Source organism: Mustela nivalis, assembly GCF_964662115.1.
Source record: "Mustela nivalis genome assembly, chromosome: 16".
Classification (NCBI taxonomy): Eukaryota; Metazoa; Chordata; class Mammalia; order Carnivora; family Mustelidae; genus Mustela; species Mustela nivalis.
The window spans coordinates 66,362,260-66,383,358 of record NC_139035.1 but is presented as its reverse complement, the minus strand read 5'-3'; the positions used below and the strand labels follow the sequence as shown (position 1 = coordinate 66,383,358).

Genomic DNA, 21,099 nt, shown 5'->3' with positions numbered 1-21,099 from the left:
TTTCACTGCTTGAATTACTAATTCAGGCCAATAGCAGGCAGTTTTGTCACGTGGGGGAATGATGGTGGAGCATAGAAGGAGAGAAAGTGTGTCCTTTATCAAGAGGGGACCTTACAGTATTTTTCTTTTTCTAGGACTCAAGAGAACTTCTCCCATATTCCCTACAAACAAAATGTGCACATTGTGTCACAGAGCCAGTCCCCAACAAGCGCGGACAATTACAAATTCATGTTGTCTGTAAAGAGCTCTCCGTGCAGGGCTGACGGCTGGGGTGCTCAAGACGGGCCCGGGTGGGATGCTGTGAATTCTCCATGATTTGTCTCAGAGGCTGAGGGTCTGAAAGCCAGTTTGATGTCGTATAGATGAGAGGGACAGGGGGGCCGACTAGGGTTGCCATGTAGCAGAGGCTGAGTGGTCCTGGAACAGGTTTGGACCAATTTTACTCAGTTTCCCCTGTGTTAACCAGTGTGTGTGTCTCACAGGGAGATTGTGCATAAGGATTTAGCACAGAAAGAATTGCTGGATCCATCTAGTCCCTGCTCAGAGCCATCGGAGGTGGAAGAGGCAGGGCCAGAGCTGCGGGCGTCATACTCACGAGACAGGGGTCCCCAGGGTGGGATTCTCCTGCTTCTTTTCATTAAATCATGGTCATGTCCTGGCCTGGCCTGCGGACCTCACTGTAGACAGTAGTGAGAGAGTTCTCTTCTAGATGTGGTTCTCCCCTACCCTGCAATGCAGACGGAGGGTTCCTGGAACAGCTGAGGGACACAGAGGGACCCCCACAGACCCAGGGCTACTGACATGACCTCCCCCAGCACCCAGCACTGCATGGACCCCAGGAGAATGTTCTTAAGTTAATACTGTGTTGTCTGGAAGGGGTTACAGATACACGGAGACAAAAGCCAGCAGACGAGTGGGATCGAAGGCACACACCCAGGCATAGAGGGACTTGGGACAACCCAGGCTGCCTCTTCTTCCAGCCTCACCTTGTCCCTGTGGTCTCCAGACTCCTGCTGGCTCAGCTCTGCATAGTGGATGCCACCATCCGGGTCCCTGGGCTCCTCCTGTGATCCTGCCCCTGAGTCACACACAGATGGACGTTGAGTCTCAGCCTGGAACCTGTCCCCTCCCCCTCCATGACCCCCATGACCATGGCCACATCTGCCAGCCTCCTGCAGGGATAATCCCTGAGCAGCAAAATGCAGGAGGAAAGAGAATTCAAGGTATAGTAGGGGAGGGAAGTCTTGGCCACAAGAAGAAGGGCTACCTGCCTGTCCCAGGCTCTTTGGTCTTCTTATTCCCACGTTTCTTCCAAAGGTACAGCCCAGCTCCAAGGATCAGCAGCACGACCACAACAGACACCAGGATGTTTCGCAAGTGGGCAGCACTGGTCTGTCCTTGTGGATCTGTTTCCATCACACAGAGAGTGAAGAAGGTTAAGGCGACAGAGAACTGAGGATGCCCATTGCCAGGCACATGGAGACTCTGAAGGGACCTGGTCAGAAGCTCAACAGGGAGGAGCATGGCAGGGCTCTCACTCAGCCCGTTCCTGAGCTCCTGCTTGGGGCCGCGGTGCTGAGAGCAGCAGGACATGGTGCCCGCCCTTGAGGAGCCCCTCAGCAGGGGGAGGGCTGACACATGCCAGAAGCAGCCAGCCAGAGCCATCCCAGGGCACTAGAGCTACAGCCTGTACCCAGGTCATCAGGGAAGGCCTCCTGGAGGAGGTGATGGGTAAACCTGGTATTGAGGGAGGAGTAGGAGATTGCCCGATATTCAGGGTGAGGCATGCCAGGGTGCAGAGCCATGACCAGGAATGGCTGTGACAGCTCCCCAAACTTGGGAGCTGCTGGAACCCAATGGGGCAGGCCAGAGATGGACAAGGTAGGGGGAGCCGGGTGGGAGGATGAGAGGGAGGCAGGAGCCTGTTTCCAGAGGGCCCAGCGGGTCGGTGAGCCATGAGCTTCCTCTGGGATCATGGATATGGAGGCAGTAGGTCTCCCATCAGCTGGTGGAGGAGTGGGTGAAGGGGTGAGGGGAATCACAGGGAACCAGGTCATTCATTCATTTAGGGATACAGTGACTGTGAGCAAATGGCCCAAGGCTAAGCCTAGGACAAGCATTCCAAGGAGCAGCAGACATGGCCACTGCCCACCAGGGGTTCAGCCGGCACAGGACACTAATCCTGGGCCAGAGCATCAGCTCCCAGGGTGGAGACACTGACCACTCCTTAGAGGAGACGAGGTGTGAGGGCAGGACAGCAGCAGCTCCTGCAGGGCCCTGAGCCATCGAGGCTGTGGAGCCCTGTGCAAACTCTGTTCATGCTGGGACTGCCCCCAGCACGCAGCCCTGTGGGACTGCCCGGGTCACAGGCCCCCAGAGTCAGCTTCAGGGAGGGGGTCCCTGGATGGGAGTAAGTGGGGAGTGGGGGACTCCTGACTTGGAAGGGCTGAGGGCAGAGGGAGGGGCCTGAGTGGAGGCTGGCAGGAGAGGAGAGCGGGACACATTGGGAATGCAAGCCAGCAGGTGGGTGACATGTGTCCGTGAGACCAGAAATGGGCAGAGGAGCCCTGAACCCTGAATCCTGCAGGAATCACTGGCTCAGACCCCTCAGATGGCACAGACCACCGATATCCCCAACTCGCTTTTCCTGAAAGCCGCCGTGGACACACTCATGGTGATGGATGAGGGCGGGGAGATGTACCTGCTGGCTGCCGCCCTGACCAGCAGGGGTGAGGGCTGGAGAGCAGTGCGGGAGAGACACCAAAGGGCGGACGCAGGTTGCATGTTCCTGCCAGAGTCCTGGATGGGGCGACCAGGTGGCCGGGGTGATATAAATGTGGGGGGAAAGGCTGAGAACCCTGACCCAGGTTTCCCTGACCCCAAGAATGTCCCTCCCCTCTGGCAGGTGCACTCACCATGATCACAGACGTCCCCAAGATCCAGGGTGACAGTTTTCTTGTCCCCCTGGTTGCTGACCACACAAGTGAGGCTGGGGCTGGGCTGGCTCAGGGGCAGGTTCACAGCCAGGGTCCAGGGGTTGGGGGCTGGTCCTGGGGCCGGTCTCTGCTCCAGGTCCCTGGGGAGACCCTCACTCTCCCAGGACACGGTCAGGTCCTCCCTGGTTTCTGTGGTGTTACACTCCATGGTGAGGTTGCACCAGCCTGGTATGGGGGACACAACCGTGGCTCGGATCTGGGGACGGGGAACAGGCTCTGGGTTGGGAGGGACAAGAGGACAGTCTCAGGTGAGTGTAGAACATCACGGCTCCTGCTTCCTCCTGTGTATTCTCCCTGATGCTCTGGCTTCCTCCCCCTAAGGACACTGATTGCATTTTACGGATAACAAGAGAATTGACCCAAATAAACAGCAGGTGCCAATAAGGAAGGGAGCCACTGAGTTCAGCTCTATGCGATTTCACTAGACTGAGCACGTCTTACAAATCTCCCTTGAGAAATTAAACGCTGGAGTCATCTGCCTGAAAGCCATGAACTCCAAGAAAGTGATGTGTCCCCTACAGGATGGTTAAGTGTAAGACATAAGGATTTGTCCTGGTCCAGGCCCCGGCTCTACTCCTGCTCAGATAATTCTCGGGACCACACAGCCGGTGGTGCAGACGGCCACCGGCCAGCTCTGGGAGCCCAGAGATTGGTCCCAGGCTCATCCAGGAAAGACCACAGTGGGGGACATGGTGGTGCTTCCTAGGAAAGGCCACCCCAATTTTTGTAATATGCACTGAACTTGGGGTCTAGCAGGAAGACAAGGGACAGACTGGGAGTCTACCTGGAAATCTCCAGGACCTGAATCTGCAAAGGCCTCTCTCTCTGGGGCAGGACGTCTCCCTGCGCAGGGGGGAGGGGTGCACACAGAGCAAGCTGCTCCCTGAGGGTCTGGGGAAGGGCTACCCTGTGAATTCTCCATCCGTGGGGGTTCAGAGGGGGACCGTGCAGTCCGTGAGTGAGCTGACTCGGCTGGGCTGAGAAGGACGAGGGGACGGGGTGGGGCGAACCACATGTGGGATTCCGGATCCTGCTAGGTGACGAGTGTCCCCTAACCATGGCCATGTGCTGACCTTCAGAGCCCGCAGCTGTCTTAGGTTCCAGGGCAAAGGGGAACTGAGGCTGAAAACCAGCTGATCCTAAACTAGAGATGGTCTGGATTCCCCGGCCAAGCCCCGTGTGATCACAGGGTCCTCACAAGTGGGAGGAGGCAGGAGAGGAGGTGGGAGGGACACGGTGCCAGAGGGACTCATCCCACCAGTGCCACCTGGGAAGGGGGAGGAATGGGCCACGATCGAGGGATGCCCCTAGAAGGGGGGACAGGAGCAGAAGTGGATTCTCCCCGGAGCCTGCAGAGAGGAGCACAGCCCCGCTGACACCTGGACCTCATGGTAGAGGCTCTGGGTTCTGACTCCTGCCCTACAGCCCAGGAGGACCCCAGGGGGTGTGTGGTCAGCCACCGATGTGCTGTCACCTGTTACAGCAGCACAAGACAGTAGGAGTCCCACCAAGGACCCTGAGTCCTACGGGGACAACGAGTGTTACGGCCAAATCCCCGTTTTCCCCCATTCCGTGTTCCCTCCTGAAGCACAGACGTGACTCGTCCCTGGTGTGAGTCTCAGCTCTGCCTGCACTTGTGCTGACCTCACAGCATCGGATTTCTGGGGAGAAGATCGAGTCCGAAGGCTGCGGTCTGGAAGGAATCCTGCAAGCGGGGCGCACGGACACTCCCGGGGACAGAGGAAGGGGGTCAGCTGTGGGGCTGGGGGAGGGGCTGCCACGTACCATAGACCGTCAGGTGGAAATCCTGGTCATACTGTCTTCCTCTCGAATAGGACTCTTGAGCCCGGTACAGCCCACTGTCCTCAAGGGTCAGGTTGTCCATCCTCAGGTTCGTTGTGTTGACCACATGGACCCGCTTCTCGAACTTGTCCTGGAAGTTGAGCCATCGTGGAACATCTTCCCCGGGACTGACTTGGAGTACGGGTGTGTACATTTTTTTATTTATAATGCCCCAAGTAATACTCTCCAGCTTGGCTCCTGGAGGTAATTCTGGATTTTTGATCATGTGAAACAGCACAGAAGCTCCTTGAATCCCCTTCAGAGGAACAAGGATTCCAGAATCGTCCACGGCAGACTCAGGGGCTCCAGGACTCCGGGTCACAGCGCTGCAGACACCTAGGGCATAAGATACAGAAACTGTCAGGAGTTTTCATTGGGAAAAAAGGCGAAAACCCTAGAGCCCATCTTCCTGAAATCCATCCCGTGTGCCCCCTTTACTGGGAAGACAGGAGATGCCATGAATTTGAGGCGAGGCTGGAATCCCTCATGGTCCCAGGGGAGCGTCCCCGTGAACAGGTCACAGGAACTTGCTCACCTGCAGTGTCCTGACCCCTGACAGCGAGAGGACGAATGTCAGGAGATCTCAGGTCCGAAGCACGAGCACCTTTTGGGGCCACAGCGAGTGCATTTCTGCAGGAGGCAGTTTCTCACGGGGCTACAGAGACCCCTCGTGCCCACAGGCCGTGTGAGCTCTGCCCTTGGTGGGGGTCCACCCCCAGGGAACCCCTCTAAGGAGCAGAGTGTCACTAACGTGGTGGACGGCCCTCAGGAACAGCGGGTCCGACAGGAGTGTGACCCCATCTTGTTTTCACCCTGTGTCCCGCTCGCTGTGACAACGTCTGTCGCTGTGTTGTGGGCAGCCCCGTGGAGAGACCCCCATGGGGAGGGACGGAGGGCAGGCTCTGGCCAACAGCCAGGGAGGGGTGGGGTCCTGACATGGCTCCCACAGGCTCCACTGAGTCGGGCGCAGCCACACTGCACCCCTCCAGTCCCGCTAGCACGTCGGGACACAAGTGCCACGCGTCCCACAGCCCCGTGCTCCAGCCCTCTCTTCAGAAAGCGAATTGGCCAAAACCTTGATTTTGGGCTCTCAGCCTCCAGAACCAGGAGACAAAAAGATTGTGTTGTTTAAGGGTTTACACTGTCCTGTTTCGGCAGCCCAGGAAAGTGAGGCAGGAGCCCAGGAATGCAGTCCCCACCCCATGTGGCCCAGTGAGAGCTCCTGGGGTTGCCTGGGCTCCTGGACAGCAGGTCACACGGTGTGAGCTCTGGGGTGAGACACACCTGGGGTCATATTCTAGATCTTCCCTTCACTGGGTGAGCGGACCCGGGCTATTTCCTAAAGTGTCTAAGCCTGGAGCTCCCACATGGGAACCACCAGGACAGGATGTGAGTGTGTCCCCGGGGCTCCTGCAAGGATTAAATGTGACGACATGAGAAAGCCCCACAGTGACTGCTTCCTTGTCGTCTCACCAGTGTGTTAGGCTGTGGGAGTTTACAGGTACCTGGGCCACCTGCCGCTCGCTCACCGCAGACCACAGGCTCCCCATGAACGTGAGGCCGTTTCCCTACGTTTACTGCTTTGTCTGATTCTGGGCATCTCGGGATCCCAGGACACCCCCTGACGCAGGCGGGTGCGGAGTGTCGTGCCCTTTCCAAGGTGAGAAGGTTGCATTTCAGCCACACTCAGCAGCTTTTGTCTTAGATTTTAAGCAGATTCCACATTCCAGTAAAGGTGGGCACTAGACATGGAAATGCAGCTTCTCCCCGACCTCTGAGCCCCACTGCCGTGTTGCCCTTCCCACAGGCTGCTGCTGTTCCAGGTTCCCGTGTGTCCCTCCTTCGGGGGTCTCTGCACTGACAGGTGCCTACGTGTGTCTCCACCTGCACAACCCCACACCACCTGCGCCGCTCTGCTCCCCCCTTCTCTGCACGGCTCGGGACCAGAAGGGATTCTAGCGTAGCCTCTCGCCTGCGTCTGCACACGGGGACGTCTCATGAACAGCTGTCCGGCCGCACGTGGGGCTCTAGTTCCCTCCACGTGTGACGGGCGGTCAGGTGGCTCTGGTTCCTGCCATCAGGTCCCATGAGCAGCCTGGGATTGGAGGCTCTGCACACAGGGACGTACGGAGTCACACGCAGGGGCGTATCTGTCCTGTTCCATGCCCATAAGTCACACAGGTACATGTGCATCATCATGGGGAATACGTGTTATACACGGGGCACATGTGTCACACATGAATCATGCATGTTGCACACACAGACACACACGTCACCCACAGAGCACACATGTTATACACGGGGACTATGTGTCACACACGGGGCATATGTGTCACGCACAGGTGTATGTACAACATGTTATGGAGCACACAATATGTGGGCACATGCACCTTACACACGGGGACACACACATCGCTCTCAGGTGTGCACGCATCACACACAGGTGTGTTCTACAGCACTTGCTTGGCTACACATGCCACACTTGTGTGTGTACAGGTCGCACATGACTGCGTATCCAGCACACGAGTGTACACATACAGGCAGCTGCATATGCGCCACACATGGGTGTGCGAACATCACACTTGGTGGTGTAGACAGTCCCCGTGGGTGTGCAGACACTGGGATAACCCACTAGTGGGTCTTAGACCAAAGGCAGCTCCATCTCAGCCTCGGACAGACCCTGCTCACCGCCTCCTGAAGAGCGACCCCAACCGCTCTCCCCCCAATAATGCTGAGGTTCCCACCGGCACACGGTGATCAAGCTTTCTGCCCTTCGCCAGACTGATGAGAACATTATGTCCCATTATATCTAAGGAACATTCCTCCTGTGAATGAGCCTGGCGGCTCCTCAAGAATTAATGCACAGAATGACAGTGTCCGGTCACACCCACGTCCCCACTCAGTCCACGGCCATGGCCCATCTCGTGTGCAAATACGCAGAGTGTGGTGCACACAGGACGCCAACCCCAAGTCTGAGAAGCCGCCCTTGTTCCAAAAGGGGACGGTGCCTGGGGCTCCCCAAGGGACAGCAGATCTGCCCCCAGGGCTGCACCTGCCTGTTTGCTGCTCCCCAGGAATTCTGAGCCCACACTGTTGCTCTCAGTGCCCCCGTGTGTGTCAGAGTGGTCTGCCCCAGGGGACAGGTTCACGGAGGTCGGCGTTTCTACGGAGCATGGGCAGCTGCCGCGTGGCTCCGGTCAGGCTGTTCCTGAGCGGCTGCTCCGTCCCCCGAACCCCACAACCTCGGCCGAGGCAGCTCACTGTCTGGAGCGGGCTGTGCTCACCGGGGTGCACACCTGCTCAGGAGCAGAGACAGAGGCAGCGGAGGCCCGAGGACTGCAGGGAGCCTCGAAGATGCATTCCTCCCCCCGTGGAGGGCGGAGGAGGTGACCACGGGTGGTCCTGGGCTCTGGGTGCTGACGGGGCCCAAGCAGACCCCCCGGCTGTCCGTCCCCGTCAGGACAGAGGACGAGGGCAGGACAGGAGGGAGACACGGAGCAGAGGCCTCGGAGAAACCACAGGACAGTCCTGTCCCGGGGGAGACCCGCAATCCCAGGATGTCACAGCTGGAGGGAAATTGAGGGAACCTTTCAGAGAGGTGGGGTTCCCTCAGGAGAAAACTGCTCTGGATTCACCCACTGCAGTATCAGTCCTGGGGACTTCCCACTTTGTCAGCCCAGTGCCTCCCCTATAGGAAACTGCCCTACAGCCCTCCCCGGGCCCTCTTCCTGCCCTCCCCCAGCTTCCTCTGCCCTGCCCAGGGTTCCTCCCTCCCAGCACTGCTGTCTGGTCAGTGGGCCTCCGAGCAGATCTGAAGTCTCATCCCCAAATATTGCCCCGGGAGAGGAGACTCAAGTACTTGGCGGGCTTTGGCAGGGAAGGGACTGGGGCTACCTGAGGGTTAACCTGCACCTGCTGGAAAGGGGGGAACCTGGGAGAGAGGAGGCTCAGCCCCCGGGCTGCAGGGGAGGAGCGGCCCAGAAGCTGGACGGTGAACATCAGCTTGAGGAAGCTGGAAGCCCACGCAGGGCGCAGGACAGGAGGAAAGCGCGACAGTGCTCAGATCTGCAAACCGTGCTGACCCCAAAGAGGGACAGAAGGTCAGGGACGGGGTGGCTGTGAGCAAGAGAGTCGGAGTTTATTTAAATAAGATGAAACTTAACTTTCATTTTTTTTTCCTATTTTTAAAAAAATTTTTAAAATTTATTTTCAGCGTAACAGTATTCATTATTTTTGCACCACACCCAGTGCTCCATGCAACTTGACTTTCAACCATCAATGTAACATTTTGTCCATTTCTGCCTCTTTTCCTTCCCTCCTTTCCCCTTCTTTCTTCATTCCTTCCTCCTTTTTTCTATCATTTTTCATTTTACAATCCAGATGTTTATGGAGGACGTTCAAGGTAATATCTCATATTTCCCCAGTTCAATGAAAGTGAAAAGAGAAAGCCCACCAGTTGCTGACGGGAAGTTACCCTACTAAAAGGGTCTTACAAAGCTCTTTTTCTAATGATTTATCTCTCTATTTACAAATGCTCTGATATCCAAAAATTTCCTAGAATCCTACAGGCACAGAGGGGCTGATGTGTTCACAGCAAACATTACAGACAATAAAAGCGTTCCAGGTGTCTGCAGAATTCAAAAATCCCAAGAGCACAGTATTTTCTCCTTTGTTCTTATTTAAAATGTTACGCAGAAGCAGATGGTCTTAGATGAGGTAAGAACCAGAAAACCGGGCTCTCCGTAAAACAGTCTTTCAGTTCCCTTTTTGGAGCCATGTCTGCTTCCCTCCCTTACCCCCAGGTCACCCCCACCCAGAGCCCAGGTCAGCAGTCTCCCGTTCCAGGCTCACCCCTACACACGGCAGGTGGGCGCGGACCCTTCAATGCTGGGGGCTCCTGTCCTTCCCTTGCAAACAGAATGTCACTGGATTCGGGGCCTCATCTTGCCCAAGGAGCCAGACTAGCGCGGCCCCTCCAGCTCAGACAGGGGCTCTAGGTTGGCGCCTCCTGCACACGGCAGCTACCGAGGCTACGGTCCCCGAGCATGGCAGGCAGGGTGCCCATCCGCACCCCGGGTCGCCCAGAGCCGCTCCTGTGTCTCCTCCATCCTCTCCCCCACGAGGCTCCGGGGTCTCTGGGCCTCAAAGCTCTGCGCTGGGGAAGGGGGTTCCCTTCATGCTGCCAGGCAGCCGGGTCGGGGTTCCCAGCCTGGCCTCAGCCCAAAGCTCCCTTTGTTCCCTCTGTCCACCCCGGGGCTCTGACCCAGCGCACCGCGTGTGCTCCGTCCTCACGGAGCTGCTCCGTCTGGTTCTTCAGCACAGACCCCAGCCCGCCCGGGAGCTCCTGCCTCCCTGCCCGCCCCGCCGCCTCCCTCCCGGGGGTCCCGGGCCACTCACTGAGGAGGAGGCTGGTGAATCGCAGGAGCCAGGAGGCCCCGCACAGGTGGGGGTCTTCTGAGCAGGCGCCCATGGCCGGCCGCCTCCCTGCTGACTCTGCCTGGGCCTGTGAGGTTGCAGAGGAAATACCAGAGCGCAGAATCTAGAAAAGAGGAAAAGCATCACTGAGAAGAGCCCTTAGGGTCTTCCACACCCCAGGGGCGGGGCCGACTGCTCATTCTGGGACCTCACGGTCCAGCCTAGAGTAACCCACTCCGATCTCTCATGGTTAGCTCAGCACCTGCAGGGGGGCCTCAGGGGACAACTGCACAGAGAAAGACAATTATCATAGGATCTCTGTGATATGAGGAATTTAAGAGGAAGGGCAAGGGGTTGTAGGGGGAAGGAAGGGAAAAAAATGAAATAAGATGGGGCCAGGGAGGGAGACAGACCATGGGACTCTTTTAATCTCAGGAACAAACTGAGGGTTGCTGGAGAGGGGGAGGGGGAGGGATGGGGTGGCTGGTCATGGACACGGGGGAGGGTGTGGGCTGTGGAGGGTGCTGCGAATTGTGTAAGACTGATGATTCACAGACCTGTACCTCTGAAACAAATAATACATTATATGTTAAAAAAAAAAAAAAAAAAAGGAGGCAATAGCAGAATAAATGTAGAGACGGCCTCTCGGAGTCCTGGTGCTGAAGAGGCCCTGTCCTTGTGTTCACAACCAGCCTGGTGGTCCCCCGTCCCCAGCCTGCACCCCCAGGACCCCTGATCTGTGTCCCTGGGCTCCCACTCAGCCAGGGCCACCCTGATCTCCAGTGTCAGCCAATGGCCAGGCACAGAGTCCCCTCCTAGAGCCAAGGACACGGGGCCTCTCCTGCTTTGGGCCTGTCCTCTGTCTTTACACCATCTCACGAGTCACATCTCCTTTCTGATGTTCTAGGAACCTCACTGTCAGGTGTCGCAGTGAGAAGCTAGGAGCCCGAGAACAAAGCACTCCTGGGAACTGTGACCCCCACACCCCAATGCACACACGGGCACGTCCCCACTGCTGGTCCCCAGGGCTCTTTCTGCAGCCTAGGACCAGCCCTGCCCCCCACCACAGGACCAAGCCCACCCCCACAGAGTGGCCCCACAGCCCCCCTTCCGTGTGAGGCTCTGCCAGCCCCGGGTGTCTGCTCATGCACAGGCAGGGCTGGAGAGGGACACGTGCCTCTGGCCGCAGGCTCAGTGGCCTCGACTCAGGCCCGGCCTCCTCTTCCCAGAGGGTTTCCTATATCCTCTGAGAACCCTGGCCTCCCGTGGACCCCAGGGGAACAGCTCCATCACTAACCCCTGGCCGGTGCCCCTCTCCCCATTCTCTGACTCCCCCTCACCTTCTCAGACCCTCAGATCCTCAGACTGGATCCCCAGGACTGGCCTGGGGCCCTATACTCAAGGTGGTCAGCCTCTTAAACCCATTTTATGGATGTGAGACCCGAGTCCTAAGTGTGTGGTCCTCCCTCCAGAGGTCACCCAGCAGAGCAAGAGGCAGGGTCTTGACTCCCAACAAGGAACTCTGAGAAAGCCCGTGTCACCGCCGCTGTCCCATCCCAGTGTGTGGCCTCCAGCGATCACCGCATCCAGTCTGGGCTCCCCGGAACTGCTCTGTGCCCCTCAGCCCAGAGAGCCCTCGGCCCTGCCTTGTTCCCCTGCTCCCACCCTGTGATGGGAGAGCCCTTCCCGCGGCCGTCCCTGAGTCTTATGGGCAAAAAGTCCTTGGACTGAGTCCAGATCTGGGCAGCTCGTCCCATCACAGGGAGATGGGGACCAAATCGACTGTGCCCCTGTCCCCATCGTTACAGCCCTGAGTGAGCCCTTTCAGGGTGAGAACTGTTTGCTTGTGCAAACCCCAGCTTGGGGTTGGGTGTAGGGCCAGGAGGGAGACCCCAGTAGCTGCAGGCCGGGACCCCGGAGGGTCAGCCTGGACACACTCTATGCTGGGGTAGCCCCGCGACTTTCTACACCTGCAGACACTGATCTCTGTCCCCTCCCGCCATCCTGTGCAGCAGAACAGCTCAGGTCACCAGGCTTCCATGTGTCCAGGCCTCTGTGGTTCCCAAGCTCATTCCCTGTGAGGGGCAGTGGGGCTCAGGGTTACCGTCCATGTCACAGATGGGCAGTCAGGACCCATAGGTGATTTGATGAGCCCCTGGTCTGGACGCCAGGAAGGGGCAGAGCCAGGCCCAGGTCTCAGGCCTCCTAGGCCACTGGTCTTTCTAGATTCGAGTCCCTCCCGGACCTTGAGAAGCCACACTGAGGGGGAGGGAAGCGAGGCTCTCTTCTCTCTCACACCCACAAGCAGAGGACATAAGCCTGTGGTTGTGTCTCTGCAGCCTCTGAGGTCCACAGCAGGCATTTGCTGGCCACATCCGCTCCCCTGCACTAGCTACGTCACTCCCAGGTCAGAACCTCCAGCCCAGCTTAGGATGGGAGTGGCTTCTCCCACATTCAGGCTCTTCCGGAAACTTCCATCCTGCCTGGACACAGCTCCCTGGTGGGCAGAGAGCTCATGACCTTGAGCCCGAGGACACGTGCTGGGCCGCGTGGCTTCTGTGCTGACCTTGGGCTTCGGGCTGGACACCCTCCTGGAGATGCAGGGACTCCGTCTGCGGCCGGGGGAGGCGGGGGCTCTCGGACCAGTCACGGTGAGGCTGAGTCTCTCTTCCCCATACCTTCCCTGGACACAGGACTGGATGGCCCCGACCCCCAAGCTCTCAGCACAGTGGGGACGGGGAGCTGCTGCAGGAGTCACTGGGCGAGTCCCTGGGCCTGTGCGGGGCCAGTGAGCTCACCCGTGCTCCAAGAGACCCCGGTTGTGCTCCAGAATGCCCTTGGAGGCACCACCACAATCCACGGTGCCCAAGCCCAGGTCCTGGGGCCACCTCAGACTTCCCCTCCTCACATCCCCACATCCGACCCATCAGGAAGGCCTGTTGCTTCCCAAGTATTTCACGAATCCCCCATGTCCACCCCTGTCTCCATTCTACCCATGAAGAACCTGGGGCTCCTCTTGCTAAACTGTCCAGGGCCGCGAAGCCAGGAGGGGGCAGAGCTGCATTGGAAGCCTGGGGCTTTGGCGCCAGATCTCCAGCTTCTGAACTGATGCTAAGTCACCAGCAGCCCCTCCGCCGGGTCCTCTCCCAGGCTCCCCCCTCACCATGTGGCCCTGTACTGTGCTCTCCATGTATGGTCACTGGGGCCTCTCTGTCAGCCTCACACCCAGCCCCTGCAACCACTCAACATACTCTGCTGAGCCCCCATCCCACCTAGAAAGATCCCAGCGCTCCCAGGGGCTCAGGCTGCCTCCCCTGGCCCCTCCCTGCTGCTCCTCTTCCTCCCCTGCAGCCCCCAGCCACTGGCTGCTCCTCCAGCACTGTGGGCAGGCTCTGGGCTCTGGACCTTGGCTCACCTCACCTCTGCCTGCAATGTCCTTCCACCCACCTCTGTCCGAGGTTCCCACTCACCCCTGCTCAGCCTCTGACTCATTTGAACAGCAGCTCCCCGGCCTGACTCTGCTTCTTGTGTTCCTCCCACTGGGCACCCCTGACCTCATGTCTACTTGGCCACTTGTTTATTTCCAGTGTCCCCCAAAATACAAGTTCTCGGAGGCTGGGGATTAATTTTGTGCATTCGCGTGCCCCAGCACTGAGCACAATAGTCAGTATTCCATGAACAGGCTATGGAGGTGGGATCGTCCGGCGGTCAGAAGCAGACCTGTTGTCTGGCCTCAGATCCCAGCTCTGCCCTTTATTGGCTGCACGATCTCACAAACCCTAGCAAGAGGCACTTTGTTGTCATCACCTATAAATCCAATACTGTAATATACTCTAACTAAACTATACTATATTATAACTACAGTATCTATTGGATTAATTAATAGTTTCATGTTCACATATAAGGAAGGTGACTAGCTCATAACAAATGCTAAATAGTTGAGCTATTTACAGAAATATAGATCACAAATACAATTGGTTTAACCAAAAACATGTCATGTGTGTTAGTGGGAAGGAGTAAGTTGAGGGAGAGCCACGGAAGAGAGGAAAATCCTCATCTTTCGTACTAGAAAGTACATGATGCCTGAAACTGACCCAAGAACAGCAACATAAGAACATTATTTTTAAAAAAGAACATTTTCTGGAAGCACAGAGGTGAATGACAAAATCAATAGCTGAGAACTGGACGTGATGGCTTTGCAGAGGTCTGGATGACAGAGAGGGCGGGACAGGAGATGACTCTTGCGCATCGTTTTACTTGTGCTTTTCCTACAACAGTAACACACTGAAAATGAAAAAAGACACAAAACGTCTTAGGTTGTGTTTTAGGAAGAATGACACCCCCTGTGCTGCAGGTGTGTCACCTAACGGTCCCCTAATTTCAAAATGGAGGGAAGGGGACATGTGTTCCAGAAGCAGGGAACAGTGGAAGCCATGGTGCAGAGGGGGGCGTAGGCAACACATACTTGGGCTCGTAAAGGAAGTTTTCCCTGAGGCTGGAGATGTGCCTGCTGCTGAGGACTGGGTCTCGGGGGGCTACTGGGAGGGAGTGGGGCTGACAGGGAACCAGAGCATCCGCATCTCCAGGAATTAGTGACAGCCATTAACTATATTAACAATGGTGATGGCCTGCTGAAGAAGGAGAACACAACCATCTAACCTCATAGTGGTGCCCGGGGCTCAGCAGTAGCTCACCCTGGGGTCCAGACAACTAGTCAGTGTTCTTGGACAAGTCAAGCATTCATTTCAGCTGAGCAGCCATTTTTCCTCCCAAAACTCTGTGGCTTATCCTTTAGGAAGCTATACCTTTGTCTGGTTGTGAGAGATGGTCTTCCCCAGAGCTGCTCTGACTCCCATATGTGTAGAAAAGAGATATGAATCCTTTTGCTTTAAACTAGTTTGTTCTAAATTGTTCTTGGAAGCTTGGAAGTTATATATGATATTTGTGTAGGTAGACTAGATTCTGGTGTTTATTCTGTGTCCCAGAGAGCAGGGGACACTGGGTCCACCTGTGCCCATGTGTATTACTTGCCTAAGTGGTGTTCCTTTACCGAGTACATATTCTGCATTGTTTTCTTAGACTCCAAAAGTGGTGAGACCCAAGGCCCACTCAGGATAATAAGCTCATAGTAAACTAGGAATAGTTTATCAACTTGATAATGATCATCTCCAAAAACACCACAGCTCACAGCATACTTAATGGTGAGATATAGGAAGCACTCCTTCTAAGGCAAGGAATGAGGCAGGAGGACCCCTACCACCACTTTCAGGGTTGGACTGGAAGTCCCAGCTAAGACAGTAAGACAAGGAAATTAAATAGGAATATGCACTGAGGAGGAAGAATTAAAAATTATGTTTGGGCACAGGTGATATGGTTAGAAAATCTGAAAGAATCAACAAAAAAAGAGGAACAAGAAGAAGAAGAAAAGGTAGAGGAGGAGGAAGAGGAAGAACAAGGAGGAGGAGAATAAGCCTTAGATCTGACGAGTGATGGTTGCACAGTTGCAGGACCCATGAGGTCACTGTACCAAAGTCATCTGCTCACTTATATACCTCACTTATATTACAAAGAAATTTCAAAATTTCCAAAGAAATTCCAAAGAATTTCAAAATGAAAACAGGACTGTTTACACTGACACTCCAAAAATAAACTATGTAAATATAAATCTAACAAAATATGCACAAGATCTTTATGAGGAAAATGACAAGACTCTGGTAGATAAAACCAGAGAACTAAATACACTGAGAGATAGTCCATGTTCATGGATAATAAGACTCAATATTGTCCAGATATCAGTTGTTCCCAAGTTGATCCATAGATTCAGTGCAATTGCAATCTGAATCCCTGCAAGTTACTTTGTGGATGTGGATGAAGAGATTCCAACGTATGTATGGGGAGAAAAAGGCTCAGAGTAGCCAACACTGCACTGCAGAAAAATAAACGTGGACGACTGACAGCACTGAACTTCAAAACCTACTATAAACCATCAGTAATCATGACAGCACACTATCAGCAAGAGAAGAGTCAAGTGGAGCAATGGACCAGAATGGGAGCCCAGGCACGGGGCCACGTAGAGAAGTCAACTGACCTTAGTAAAGGAGCAAAGACAACACCATGGAAGAAAGACCATCTCTCTAACAAATGGCATTGGAACAACCAGACTTCCACAAGAGGAAGAAAAGAAAAGAAAACAAAAGAAAGAAAGAGAGAGAAAGAAAAGAAGGAAGACAGGACGAAAGGATGAAAGAAAGACAAGAGAAGGAACTGAGACACAGACATTACACCTTTCACAAAAATTAACTGAGTGGATCAATGACCCCTGCATGAAATGGAGAATTATGCAACTCCCACAAGATAACACAGGAGAAATCTAGGTTTCCTTGGGTTGGTGATGATGTTCAGAAAAAATACCAAAGGCACAGTTGATGGAAGAACGATGAGGTGAGTTGGACTTAGTAAAATGAAACACCTGTTCTGCAAAAGACAATGTCATAAGAAGGAAAAGACAGACCACAGACTGGGGGAAAATGTCTGCAGAAGACAAGTCTGATAAAAAAAAAACTCTTATCTAACATATACAAAGAACTCTGAAGACTCAATAAGAAAACAACCCAATTATATACTAGGCCAAAGGCACTCACAGACACCTTTCCCAAAACACACAGATGGGAGCTAAGCATCTGGAAAGATCTCCCCACCATATGTCATCAGGGAAATGTAAAGCAAAGCAACTAAACTCCACTGCATACCTGTTAGAATGACTGAAATCTGGACCCCTGACAGCACTGGATGCTGGTGAGGACGAGCAGCAGCAGGAGCTCTCCATCATGGCTGCTGGAAATGTGAGATGCTGCAGTCACATTGGAAGACAGTTTTGTGGTGTCCTAGAAAGAAAACATACTTCTGCATATGATCCAGCAGTCGTGCTCCTTGCTAATTACCCAAGGGCTGAAAACTTAGTTCATACTAGAACCTACATGCCGATGCTTTTAGCAACTTGGACTGTAATTGCCAAAATCTGGAAACAGCTAAGATGTCTTGTAGTAGATGAAGAAAGAAATCAGTGGGTCCATCGATGGACTATCACTCAGCATGAAACGGAAGTGAGCTATCAAACCAGGGAAAGAGCTGCAGGCAATGCAAGTGCATATTAGCCCATGAATGGAGCCAATCTGAAAAGTGCATACACTGTATGATTCCAACTACTTGACTGCCTCTGAAGGACAAAATGATGGAGACAGTAAAAGCCTCTGTGTTTGCAAGGGGTGTGTGGGGGGGAGAGTCATGAAGAGGTGGATCATTTGATATTAGGCCAAAGAACACATTCTGCAGGATTCTATAATGGCAGACGCATGTCTTTGTACCTTTGTCCAAACTCATAAACTCAACAACACCAAGAGTGATCCCTGAGGTAAACTCCGGGCTCTGGGTGATGATGACGTGGAGGGAGGTGACTTCACTGTGACAAATGTCCCAGTCTGCGGGCGGATGTTCATAATGGGGAGTCTGCGCATGCGTGCCGGCACAGGGCTTGTAGGAAATCCCTGTCCCTTCTGCCTGGTGCTCCTGAGAAGCTAAAAGTGCTCTTTGAAAATAAAGTCTGCTTTGTAAAGGGAGAATCTGAGCATCGTGCAAGATGTGTATAATGTAGAAGCATACGTTGTAGACAGTGAGGAAGGGTCACCCTGATCGACTCTGCAAAAAGCCCTGAGTCATATGTAGTTGAGTCTAGATCATTCCTGTGCACACATCTGTCTGTCTAACATTTTTGCAAAACTGAGCTTGGGGAGTGCACAGGTCTGCAGGTTTCCTTTGATCAGTGTCTGGTGCACGAGATCATCTGAGGACACATCTAGGTTTCCTTATCGGTATGAATGATGACATCTGTCCTTCTTCAACCAATGCCCCATCAGTGGTCACTTGGACTGTTTCTTACCTCAAAAACGGCTGGACGGAACTTATTTGTGTATATATGACTGTTTGCTACTCTGAGTTATCCAGAAGGATAAATTTCTGGGGCACAGGATATGTCCCTATATATTTTCACAGGTGCTGTCACATTTTCCCTAAATTGTGTGAACTGAAGCTCACCAGCAGCGTATGAGAGGGCCCATCTCTGAAACCCAATCAACCCCCAGGATTATTAATATTTTTTAAATTAAAAAAATCTTAGCTGTTTCCAGATTTTGGCAATTACGGTTCAAGTTGCTAAAAGCATCGGCATGTAGGATCTAGTATGAACTAAGTTTTCAGCCCTTGGGTAATTAGCAAGGAGCATGACTGCTGGATCATATGCAGGAGTATGTTTACTTTCTAGGACACCAAAAAACTGTCTTCCAAAGTGGCTGCAGCGTCTCGCATTCCCAGCAGCCGTGACGGAGAGCTCCTGCTGCTGCTCGTCCTCACCAGCATCCGGGGCTGTCAGGGGTCCAGATTTCAGTCATTCTAACAGGTATGCAGTGGAGTTTAGTTGCTTTGCTTTGCAAATGTCTATGTGACATTAGCTCAGTGTTTCATTACCATATCTTAAATATTAGCAAATTTAAAAATTCTCTGATTTGTTAAGTGATCATTTGTGTCTCTTCTCTGACTTTTCCTAGTTTCTGTAGACTTTTCCATTGGGCTGATGGTCTTCTGCTCATGTTTGGAAGAGCTCTAGCTGCACTGTGCACATTAGCTCTCAGTCTACTCTGCGTGGATGGTTCTTCAATATGTCCCTTTTCCTTGATTGTTTCCTTGTCAGTTCCCCATCAGGGCCTTGTGTGGCTCACAAGCCATCAGAGTTTAGGGAAGGGACCCGGGGTCAGGATTTGCCGGAAGGATGTCTATCTGGGAGGAGAGCGTCTCCGTTTCAAGCATCCACAGTCCCCAGCTCACTAGTGCTCCATGTGGTTTCCATGATGCTCTGCTGTGCAGGAGAAAGATTGGAAGGGAAGCCCTGGTTGTGCGAGTGCCTTGCTCTGCAGGGAATGGTGGGGAGAGTTGCCGCGGAGGTGAGGCGGAGAGTGTGCAGCCCCACAGGAGGAGGCCAGCATGGCAGCTTCCAGGAGACGAGGTTCCATAGCCTGGCGTCAGAACTCTGACCACACAGGTCTCGGGAGCCTCCGAGGGCTGCCCAGCTCCCGAGTCAGTCCTTCTCCAGACTCTGGCATCTCTCATGCAGACCACTTCCCTGGCCAGTCCAATCACCCCAGTCTGCGCCCCACAGGACAGGGACAGCCTGGACAGGAGGACACGCTCTCGGGAAGAAGCTGGAACTTTATGGAGAATGGGGACTGTCCCAAACCCCAGAGCAGAAGAACACTGAGAACCAACGGGCAGGAGGAGACCATGGGCCCCGCTGACCCCACAGTCAGAAGAAGCCGTGGCCGGTCCTTCTGGGTTGCCTCCAGCAGCTCATGACATAGGATGGGTTCCACAGCGTGGCAATGAGGAGTCCTTGTATGTGTGGCGCTCTTGCCTCAAATAAACACAGAATCCTATTCCCTGGGTTCCCCAGAAAGGACTCAAGCTGTGGGTCAGCTCTTGCCTTGGCCATCTGCGGACACCCCCCCGCCTCCATCCCAGAGTCCATCTCCACCTGTGGCTCTGGTGTTCTTAATTTCTGGAAGGTGAGCCTTCCAGGTGATGCTTACAGAATTGGAAGTGTTGTTGTAGGGGCATCCCGGTGCTCTGCATTTTCCTGGCATCTCTGCCGGGCGGCTGTCTGCTGGCCTCGTGCCTAAGGAAGGGGCTTGGCCCTCCTGACCTGTGAAGTGTCACCAGCCTGGAGAAACTGCAAAACCCGGAGAAGGTTGGAGGCCCCATCTAGCCGAACTCGGAGCCCCCAGCTCGACACCCAGACAAGAGGTTGGACCGCGTCCCAGCAGGGTTGTGTCAGGTGCAATTTCCCCCGGTCATGGAGAAGATACTGCTCGGTGCCCCAGCGCTGCACCCCAACGATATCCCAGCTTCCAGAACAAAATCAAGAAACTGACAGGAAACAGCCAGTGGGAGCATCTGCAGGGGTCTCCTCAGAGGAAGCCAGCACCTGTCCCAGGGAGAGATCACCTGACACTGTGGATGGTGACCTTGACCGTCTGCCCCCGGCACTGCTTGTCCACGATGTGTCATTAGTGCTTTGAGTCCACTTCTAAGGGAATGGCCTCACGTTCACAGGCTTCTTTCCTGTTTGGTTTGGCAAATGTGAGTGTTTCTCTAGGAAGCGGCTCTCGAGCTCTCCTCAGATTCTCCAGAAGGTCCGTGGCCCCAAATGGAGGTGTCAGGACCCTAACCAGGCCAGCCAGGAGCCCCCAAGGTCCCTTGCAGCTCAGTCCCTACTCCCTGCTATGGACTGAGGCCCCATGGGGGTCACCGGTGAGGGAGACAGAAGCCCTCCCCTGGGGGGGGGTCAACTTCCAGCAGGGGAAGGAGGGCACAGGACACTTCCGGGGACTGGCACTCTTAACTAGGTAGTGGTCAAGGGAACAGTCTGGGAATCTGAGGGACAAGTAAGGACTGACTTAGGCTTTAAACCAGGAGCAGGAAGGGGAGGGGACAAAGGCCACAGAGTCGGGGACAATTTAAGTGAGACCAGGAGAGAGTCGCAGGCATGACTGGGAAGGAGGCTGAGGTTCACGGGGGCTCACGGGAGGGACTGATGGCTCACATTTGCCAAACCAAACAGAAAGAAAGCCTGTGAACATGAGGCCATTCCCTTAAAAGTGGGGGTAAGGACTCAAAGCACTAATGACCCATCGTGGACAAGCAGTGCCAGGGGGGCTCACGGCAGGGGACTGATGGCTCCTGCTCATCAAGGATGCTTGGGCTCAGGAGTCCTCACTGTGGACATCTCTGAGATCAGGAT

At 54.6% G+C, this 21,099-nt stretch overlaps 1 protein-coding gene across 2 annotated transcripts in view; it reads right to left on the bottom strand.

Moving 5' to 3' along the window:
• Window positions 1-21,099, bottom strand: part of LOC309850034 (uncharacterized protein) — a 69,660-nt gene that overhangs the window by 26,330 nt on the left and 22,231 nt on the right. The window contains exons 6-11 of one of the 2 annotated variants that reach the window (XM_082703167.1): window positions 10,236-10,377; window positions 4,782-5,174; window positions 2,916-3,212; window positions 1,272-1,406; window positions 987-1,078; window positions 596-727 (exon numbers count right to left, since the gene is read on the bottom strand). In XM_082703167.1, the coding sequence (XP_082559293.1) occupies window positions 638-727; window positions 987-1,078; window positions 1,272-1,406; window positions 2,916-3,212; window positions 4,782-5,174; window positions 10,236-10,377 (1,149 nt within the window). In that variant the 3' untranslated portion in view covers window positions 596-637. The remainder of the gene's footprint in view (window positions 1-595; window positions 728-986; window positions 1,079-1,271; window positions 1,407-2,915; window positions 3,213-4,781; window positions 5,175-10,235; window positions 10,378-21,099) is intronic. The other variant, XM_082703168.1, reaches the window with a different exon arrangement.